Source organism: Suillus subalutaceus, assembly GCF_016647625.1.
Source record: "Suillus subalutaceus strain FC151 chromosome Unknown DFJ58scaffold_841, whole genome shotgun sequence".
Classification (NCBI taxonomy): domain Eukaryota; kingdom Fungi; phylum Basidiomycota; class Agaricomycetes; order Boletales; family Suillaceae; genus Suillus; species Suillus subalutaceus.
This window is the reverse complement of record NW_024541090.1, coordinates 1-9,425: the sequence shown is the minus strand read 5'-3', so window position 1 is coordinate 9,425 and position 9,425 is coordinate 1. Positions and strand designations below refer to the sequence as shown.

Below are 9,425 nucleotides of genomic sequence, written 5' to 3'. Positions count from 1 at the left end.
CAGCACTGTACATACCTCTTCTTCCTTTGCAGGCTTTGGAGTATATAACCAAACAACAACATTGTCATTGGTCCGCTTCACTCTGATAGCATCAGTCAAAGCCTTGAAACCAGCTTCGTCGGCAATCTTCTTGCAAGGAGCATTTTGAGCCTGATTCTCAAACTTCCACTCAAATTTTGAGACTGGTAACATCGTGGGTCGACATGGTAAGACTTTGGCAATTTCGTTTTTGAACTTCTGAAAGGTTTGTGCCGTGTCGGACTTGAAAGGGCCTTTGGTGATTGTTGCTGGGGGTCCCTTCGATGTTTTGCCCGTCTTTTTGTCAGTAGTTGTGGATGCGGACCACACCTGAACATAGACCATGAATTTCCATGGTACATCAGCATCTTCATCTACTGAGCCATCACCGGCATTGCTGGGTGAAATGCTTTGCTCCTGGACTTGCTTTCCTCGAGCAGCTGATGTTTTCTTCAACATTCCGAGCAGTGGCTGATCAATCTCACCAATGTCATCACACAGGATGTCATGCAGCTTCTGCTTCTTCCCAGAAGGCTTTTGCAACCCTTTTCTAGCTTGCTTTCTCTTATGAGAACTTGAAGCACTGAAGGCTGAGAGGTCAACATTGATGAATGTCAGCTCAGGGCCTATGACAGATGTTTTTCAGTGATGAACAGGTCGCGAAATTATTCCTTGATATACCAGGTGAAGTCAAATTCATGTCAGATTCAATGTCAACCTCTCGTTCATCTATTTTGATTTCCTCATCATCTATGAGCTAATCCTCTTCATCATTGGCTGACCAGACAGCCTTGGAAAGGTGCCCCATCTTCTCGTTGTCGTCGACAGCAGGTACAGGTGAATCTGGGAACTTGAGAGGCTTGTTGAGGTCATCCAATTCATTTGCTACAGCATTGTTCTGACTCCGAGGGATTTTGATGGTAGGTTTCTTGGACTTGTTTTGTTTTTGCCATAGATATATTCAGTGCAAAGACGCTGAAACAGATACTGTTGTATGGTTGAAAATGTAGGGCACACTCTAGGAATTGTAGGGGATTTCATCTACTGTAGATGCAACTACGACTTTCATTGATTTCCTTTTTGGTCATACCCACGTGAAAAATTTCACCAGTGCCATTACTTTCACAAACTGCTGTAATTTTCTTCAGTGGAGCCCCTCATATAGAAGGATCAACTACCACAGCACTTCTGCACGGTTTCATTCAAACCTTAAGCTGAAATTGAATATGCAAATGCACGATGCTATGAGTCACACATGAAACAGGAATTGACAAAGATGTGTGGCTGTTCAGGAATCAGGATGCACGCAACTCACAGTATGTGGAAGTTCCTCCCTTCATTCACCTGGATTTGGAGTGCTAAGTGGTCTGACAATTGCTGACAGTAAAATCATATTCCCTGTGCGAACAATTCAAGTTGGTGATGAGATCATATGCAGACTCATCAGACAGTCAGGTAAAAAGCCATTGACCAGATGATAAGCTATACTGTCATAAAGAGAATGGATGCGCGGTCAAGGTACAAACACTCAAGCTCAGAATGCTCTTACTCGTGTCTACCAAAGGCGCGCTGCCTGCGTGAAGCGATACCGGTCAGTGTGGATGGCGCTCAGGGCCCCAGCTACAATCATGAAAAAGAAAGATTGGCAGGGCAGGTTGCAGGAACTGGCTAGTGCTGCCACAGTCCAGTCCCAAACCTAGGTTCGAACCCAAACCTTTGTGGACTGGACCAATGGTTTGGTCACACATCCGGTATTTCTCCTGGACCGAACCCCCTGATAGGTCCAAGGTTTGGTATTTTCCTGGAGCACGTGAACTGGTCTGGATGCGTCCGAACCAGTTTGAACCCGATGTATTTTTATCCTGGCACTTTGACTTAGATTCTCGAAGCGGCAATGAAGCCTCATGTTTTGGTGAGGGTTTCTGTTTAAGTATTGTGCTTGCCCATTGATTTACTGTCTTCTCTCCCTTCTAGCCTACTTGAAGCAACATATTGCCCTCATCCATCACTCAGGCTGAGTTCTCCTGCATTCTTCTCTTGGTGCCTTCAGCAATGCAACTCATTAAGGTGCCGGTATGTTCACAACAAGCTTGAATACTGTCCATTGCTAACTTCTAATGTCATTTTTTTCAGGACATACTACTATGCACACTTGTGATTCACCCTGAGTCGGCCTTTCTGTGATTCACTCACACTTCAGCGTTCTATGATGCAGAATGTTCATGTTTCGGTGCTTTATGGTGCAGAGCTGTTTTGAATGCAGTGCAACTCATTAAGATGCTGGTATGTTCATGACAAGCTTGAATACTGTCCATTGCTAACTTCTAATGTCATCTTTTTCAGGACATACTACTATGCGCACTTGCGATTCGTTCACACTTCAGTGTTTTGTGGTGCAGAATGTTTGTGTTTCAGTGTTTTATGGTGCAGAACCGTTTTGAATTTAGTTAAAATATACTTACTTGTTGCATAAGTTGGACATTTTTACTCCCTGCTACCACTATGTCATCTGCATGTCACACTGATGGCTCGCTGAAAGATGCTAGTGAAATAGATTGGTACAATGATGCCAATGATGACTCTCCAATGCTTCCCCCTCCCCCTCCCCCTCCCCCTCCTGCACACAATGGCACTCTCAGCTCTTTCATACATCAATCGGGTTGAGCTATCAAACCTACGGAGAAAATTTGTGAGACTATCAGCAGTATCCTAGCCAAAAAGTCAGCTCCAGGACCTCCTCACAGTGGCCCTGCACCCAACTGAGCACTCACTGGCACTGGCATCCAAGAGAATGAGGATGGGGATGAGGATGAAGATGCCAAAGAAGAAGTGCTGCCACTGAGGATTTTATGGATGATGAGGATGAGAACGACAATGAGAATGAGGCTTACCAGAGGACAAAGAGGCTTGGCGACCAGGATCATGCAGACTGTAAATCTCTCAAGAAGGATGAATGCAGCGCAGACTTGACTACCGTCTTTACGTTTGAGAAAGGTCATCTTAATCCCCACATTCAGGAGCACGAAAATGGGTGGTGGTGTGAGGTATGCAAGGCCAACAATGTCGCACTACACCAGTGCTTCTTTAAGGGTGGTATCTCAACTCGACACATGCACATTGTGCGCAATCCCAAGTGTCATTTCCCAGTTTATCAGGACTGCTGCAAACAACAGGGTCTCATCATACACGAATGTGCAATACCTTGTGATTACAAGACAACTGATGTGACGTATGTTATTTTACTTGTTTTCTTCTCCTAGTCAGGCAACCTTGGATGCCTCTCTTCCTCCCAAGATTCCAGTATTCACGAAGTCTGGACTCATGGATTACATTGTTGAGCTTATTGTTGCTGAGGATGAGGTGAGCGACTTTCATTTTTGATATCATTTAAGGTGCTAATACATGTAGGCCTTTCAACTTGTACATAAGGGACCATTCCACTGCCTTCTTCAGTATCTCCAGCCATCACTTTCAGACTGAGATATCCCCCACCATACAAAAACTCAGGATGAAATACTCAAACATGCAAATCTGGCAGTTGAGCGATGTAGAGACTTGCATTTCTGCAGGCACATATGGGCTCATTTTACGAATTCTGACAACTGGCTTCATGGCACAACTCGCACCATCATCCACTATGACTTCCACCATGGAGCGCACCACTTCCCGTGAAATGCGCCATAGGTGCGATACTTTCCCACACAATGCGCAGTATTCCCGCATGCGTGCCTTGCGCGCTTTCTCGCACTTAAGCGCCCTGCGTCGTGCATCATCCAGGAGCATCCATCCATCGTCCAACCAGTCCCTTGGTATGTTCCTTTTCATTATCTGACCATATTTGGCATATTACACTTCCTATTTCGTTATGGACCCTTACTTTACATCACTTTACCTCACTTACATACTTAGAGCGCTCCCTATTCGGCTCTGAAGCCCTGGGAGAGCGCTTAGGTAGAACTTACATACTTTCATGTTCGTTTTACACCCAACTATAGCACCTTAGCTTCCTACCACTCAGTATCTATCACCAGTTAGTTCCATGCAATGCATGTGTCCATCATCGTCTTGAGGCCCTAGCATCAGTCTATAGCTAGTGGCACTATCAGTATCTGTCTAGATCCATGCTTTTCCTCTTATCAGTCTCAGTATCCATCTCCTACACTTGTGCACCACTTGCACTACCTTCCCGCGCTTCGCGCACTTTTGCACTTCGCTTTCCCCCGCGCGCATTCTCACGCTTTCACCGCCATTCACCAGGGTTGTTCAGCATCATTCCGTGGATCCTTGCTTTCCTTGCTTCCCCTTTAGGGTCGAATGTTCTTGCATTCTGCGAGTATAGCAGCTAGGCAGAGCTGAGACTCACTTATACTGGCTGAGCACTTTTCTTATATGTGCCTGCCAGGTTGTGATACCCACAGCGAGTGAAAAAGAAACTCAAGCGTGTCGATAGCAAAATTTCTATGATGTTCGACTCATGGACGTCTTTGCCTGGTTATCCTTTCCTATCCCTTACTGCGCATTATATAGATTCCCCAGCTGAAAAGCCTCAAGAATGGGAACTCAAGACAGAGAAGCTCGCATTCACACCCATTCATGGCAATCACAGTGGTGCAAACATTGGGAAGATTTTGATTGAGAATATCGACAAATACGGTATCCACACAAAGGTCTGGTGATTTACAGCTGACAATGCTACTAACAACAATACTGTCATCGAGACTGTCACTGACTCTATCAACCCTTCTGGTGAGAAGTGGAAACCAATTGAGCATCGTGTACGGTAAGTCTGTCTATTAGATACTTAAGTTGAGATTACTGACAAGTATTCAGTTGTATGGAGCATGCACTCCACTTAGCAGCAAAACATTTCGTCAAGGAGGTGGCTCCTACACCAGCAAGTGTCTTGCACAAGAAGGCAGCTCAAGCTGAGGCTGAAGATGACAAGGATGAGGAAAGTGTTAAATTCAAAGTCAGTGACACTGTCGGCAAAGCACTTGCATTTGTCACACAGGTAAGTTCTCAAGTTATCTATCTACTATTGTATACTGACACAACACCTTTGTTTAGGTTCAGAAGTCTCCTCAAGCTCGCGTCTTCCTTCAAAAGTGCTGCATGGAGGTGACCGAGCCCCCATTGGAGCTTTTGAAATGGGTTTGCACACATTGGGCCTCTCTTTTCAATATGTTGGAGTGCATTTTTCAATTGTGCAAAGTAAGTCATCTACTACTGACTACATGAACACATCGCTGACTTGGACTTGAGGGAGGTGACCAGATTCATCCAGCTTGCTGATGACAGCGATGAGGTCCCAATTGATGCATGAAGTCCTTCAGGTTTGTTGTTTCCCTCCATCTTTTACATCTAATTATGCTTATGTGCTGTGCACCAAGGAACCTGCAGATGCTCAGCAGAGTTTCTCAGCGACTTGTGAACCAACTGTATGGTGAACTATTCTGGTGCTTGAATATCTTCAAGAGACATTGCAAAACATGGCCAACTTGTCAAAATTCAGCCGCTTCTCAACAGCCATTGAAGCTGGCATCATCAATATCAGCAAGTGGTATGGTAAGACTGATGACACAGACATTTATTTATTTGCCTTAATATATCTCATTTATTTAATACCTTTGAATGGCATTAACCTTTTGGCATAGCGCTCGACCCCAACTGCAAGGTCGCATATGCCAAAGACAAATGGGCCCCTCGTTTTTTCAAAACAGGGATGCAATCTCGAGAGAGAGTTGTATGTTGCTTGTCAATACTCTCCTCCATCAATTGTATACTAATCTTACATAGTTTGATAAATATCTTCCTCGTAGTACTTCCTCGCAGGCTCCTGCAGAGCTGTCTGTCACTGAGCCACCTTTGCTTGCTCACCAAGGCTCATATGGCCATAGTTGGATGCACAGCTCTGTCCAAATTGCGTGTCATGAACGATGCAGCCACACGAAGGCCTCGTCAAGAACTTGAGGACTACCTAGATGCACCACTTGAGGACATCAAAAATGTAGTGAGCTGGTGGGGGGTACATCTCATTGTTTGCTTTGTGTTTCTTGCATACTAATAGGATCAATAAAGCACCATTCTATGCAAGTACCCGACTATCTCCTGCATTGCAAAGGATTACCTTGCCATTCAGGGATCGGCTGTTGCGTCTGAGCATACATTTTCAAGTGGCAGTATTACTGGGACTGCACATTGTGGCTGTTTGCAGCCAGCAACATTTGAGGCTCTTCAGTTGCTCAAGACCGCGTACCATCAAGGCCATATCTCCTGCAACAGCCCAGGCTGAGTTTTCCGCTCCTTATGATAACCATGTCAGTGTCAATGAAGAGTTCTAGTAGCTATTCATACTAGACAAATTTGTTATCATTTTTCTAATAAATTTGAGATTTTTTGGAACAGTTTGAGAGTTCGAACATGTTCTGAACCTGAACTGAACCCTTCCGAACGTGTTCAAAGGTGTCCGGTGTCATGCATGGTATGGAACTCATACCATGACATTGATAGACAGGAAGTAGCCACAGAGAGTACACTAAGGTGTACCTTATTGTATCATTATGATTGGTTCCATTTTGACAGATTTACTTGTATTTATATTTCCAGTATGATAGTTTCATCTTTCCCCTTTTCTTTTCATTTCTTTTCTGTGGTTTATTCAGCCACCAGTGAGCCACCCAAGATGTGTTAGTAAAGCATGTCATGTGATAGGCAATATTCCGCTTTGTAAGGATCCTGCATGATTTGTCATGTGGCTTCCATTTGTTTCCATTTGTTTCTATTTGTTTCAGGCTCATTCAGCCACAGAATCCTTCAGTGAGCCACCAGATGTATTTGTAAGCATGTCATGTAACAGGCAATAATCTGATTTGTAAGGATTGGTCATGATTGGTCATGCTTTGTCATGATTTATCATGCTTTGTAATATTATGAACTTTATTTGTAGACTACTTTGTAAGCAGCTGATTCAGCACTGCCAAATGGCATGGTTAGTAAGCCAGTGACTTACTAATGCTGTGATGAGTCATGCTTAGTAAAATGGCCTCCCAAAAAGGTATAAAAGGAGCCCATTTCTACACTGAGTAATATAACTTCCAACTTTCACTCTTCTCTCAAACCGTGAGAGTCCATAAGACTTAAAGTGCAGGCCACGAGTGCCTTGAAGTAAGATAAACATTGTATCAGAGATTAGTTGTATACTACCTTACAGGGGTCGCTTATATAACAATCTATTTATATACTACTTGTTGTGTGCTACCTTCAGGGGATGAGTATACAACACCAGAACAGCTTTCGTACTAGGCTTTACGTATTTAAGATAGACTCTCTCTTTTTCAGGAAGGGAGACATGAGAACACGACAAAGTTGAGACAGACTTTCATAGGTTGAGACATGACCCACGAGATTTAAACAGACCTTACTATCAGAACATTAGGGGAATCTACGAGTATTCCATCAGGGAACAACAAGAAGAGGACATGTCAGCAAACCCTCCCAAGAACTCACACATTATCTACCATGAAAACTAGAAAAGTTCATAGACTGTGTACTTAAGGACTGGCAAGAAAGTCTTATCCTGTATAGTTGTGTTGTCACTATACACGTGTTGTACATAAGACCCTTAAGTAGTAAGACACCGGTCCAAGGTTCAACCACCATGCCTGAACCTGACCGATGGTCTGAGTTTGGGGTTCGCAGATATAGGGCCATGAACCTGACCAAACCAGACTTTGGGCAGCACTAGAACTGGCAGATGATCACATCAAGCCCCTCGTCAATCCGTTTGCTACTGGTGAAGGGGAGATGCCAAGTATTGTGGATCTGGATGATGGATGGTGTCAACTGTGGTGATGAAGGTGATGATGATGGTAAGCAATTGGCGTAATCCATAATTTGCAAACTAACATGCTAAAAGGTGTGCAAATTGAGTGGTGCAAGAGTCATGCAAGGGCGCTGTGATGGTCAGAAGAGGTGGAGTTGCTGAGGGAAGAGATGTGCAGAGTGCTGCAATTTTTTGCCTGGCAGAGCATGGTGGGAAGAACAGGGAAAGGAGTGTATTGGGGAGTGTGCCGCTGACATTGAAGGTTTGCAAGCATATGCTGCCTGACAAGCTAACATCTGTCGGCAACTTGCAGACCACTTTCAGTTCTGTGGGCAGCTTTTCTTTCACCAGAAGGACCAGGAGGCTTTGTCATCAATGACTCGCCACCTGAGGACTCATTTCCAGACCTCATGATTCCTGACATTCTTGTGCCTGATCACTGTTTCCTAGTAGTAGTGTACCTTGTATGTTTATACCATCTGAATCACTGGCTTTCATTGAATGTTTCGAATTAAGTTGCCGAAGACCCAGCTGAATAATTCACAAACTTCTGAATCACCAGCTTAATATTCACAAAGACCCAGCTGAATGATTGACCAAACTACGAGGTAGTACTACTGTACTAAGTGACTGAGCCATGGACTATAGCTTACTAGAAGTCTGCTAGTTAGCATGGTTTAATGCATCAATAAAACATGCTAACGAGCATAGTTAATGCATTCCTCTTATCTTGCAGTGAGCAGACTTAATGCATTATAGCTACAGGGACTGATGGGTATATAGCGCTATATACCTCTATGTAGCCTAAACAGTGCCTACATAGTGCTACAGTGCCTACATGTGCCTATATAGCTGTCAGTGTTGTCTTTGTCAATATTGGTTTTTTTCCTGATGTGCCATGTAATATGATAGCAAATTGACATCTGTTTAGCATGACATATCCAGTGTGATAACCAGGTAGAACCATGAAAATGGCTTCTAGCAGTACATATCAGCATGATACATGCTTAGCAGCTGAGGAATGATCAGCAGTTGAGCAGCACATTAGCGGAAAAAAATGAACCTAGGTATGACCAGATAAGCAGACCCTGTGACCTGACACACCTGCCATCCCTTGGAGGCCTTCTAAGGGCTGATGTAACCTCAGTAGTGTACCATTGCTGGAATGGGAAATTTTGGTGATGGCAATACAGCATCACCAAAATTGCTCAACTCATACATGGCTGGACATGATGGTATCTGACAATGGCTGGGGTGTCACACATGTCAGATATATCAGCCAAATTCTGGCCCTGTCTGACAATCCCTATGAATGCTAGTGATGTCAATCAAGGTTGACATCATCACCATAATTTATATTTTTTGTAATGCTCAGATTTATTCAAACATTTTTGTCTCATTCAGATTTAACACAATATTTAATTCTCTTCTAGCTAGTACAAGTTATTAGAGTGCAAGGAAGGTATTGTAAGTCAACAATGAGGTATGCAGAGTGAGAATGATGGAAACAACAGAGCAGCAGAAAAATTACAAATGAGAGTTCTGGATGCAAGACTGTCAGTTATTTCTTCTATTTCTTCTTGGC

General features: G+C 43.7%; 2 protein-coding genes across 2 annotated transcripts; one reads left to right on the top strand and one right to left on the bottom strand.

Moving 5' to 3' along the window:
• Positions 1 to 15: 15 nt before the first annotated feature.
• Positions 16 to 1,135, bottom strand: DFJ58DRAFT_850591 (uncharacterized protein; the record flags this gene model as incomplete). The annotated part of the gene is made up of 3 exons (XM_041393781.1): positions 16 to 601; positions 801 to 952; positions 1,109 to 1,135. Coding segments are annotated over 3 exons (765 nt in total), but the record flags the coding sequence as incomplete, so codon positions are not given.
• A 4,372-nt stretch (positions 1,136 to 5,507) lies between these two features.
• DFJ58DRAFT_850590 (uncharacterized protein) lies at positions 5,508 to 6,310 on the top strand (the record flags this gene model as incomplete). The annotated part of the gene is made up of 4 exons (XM_041393780.1): positions 5,508 to 5,583; positions 5,673 to 5,761; positions 5,900 to 6,028; positions 6,140 to 6,310. The coding sequence occupies 4 exons, from the start codon at positions 5,508 to 5,510 to the stop codon at positions 6,308 to 6,310; spliced, it is 465 nt and encodes a 154-aa protein (XP_041234594.1).
• Between the last annotated feature and the right edge of the window lie 3,115 nt (positions 6,311 to 9,425).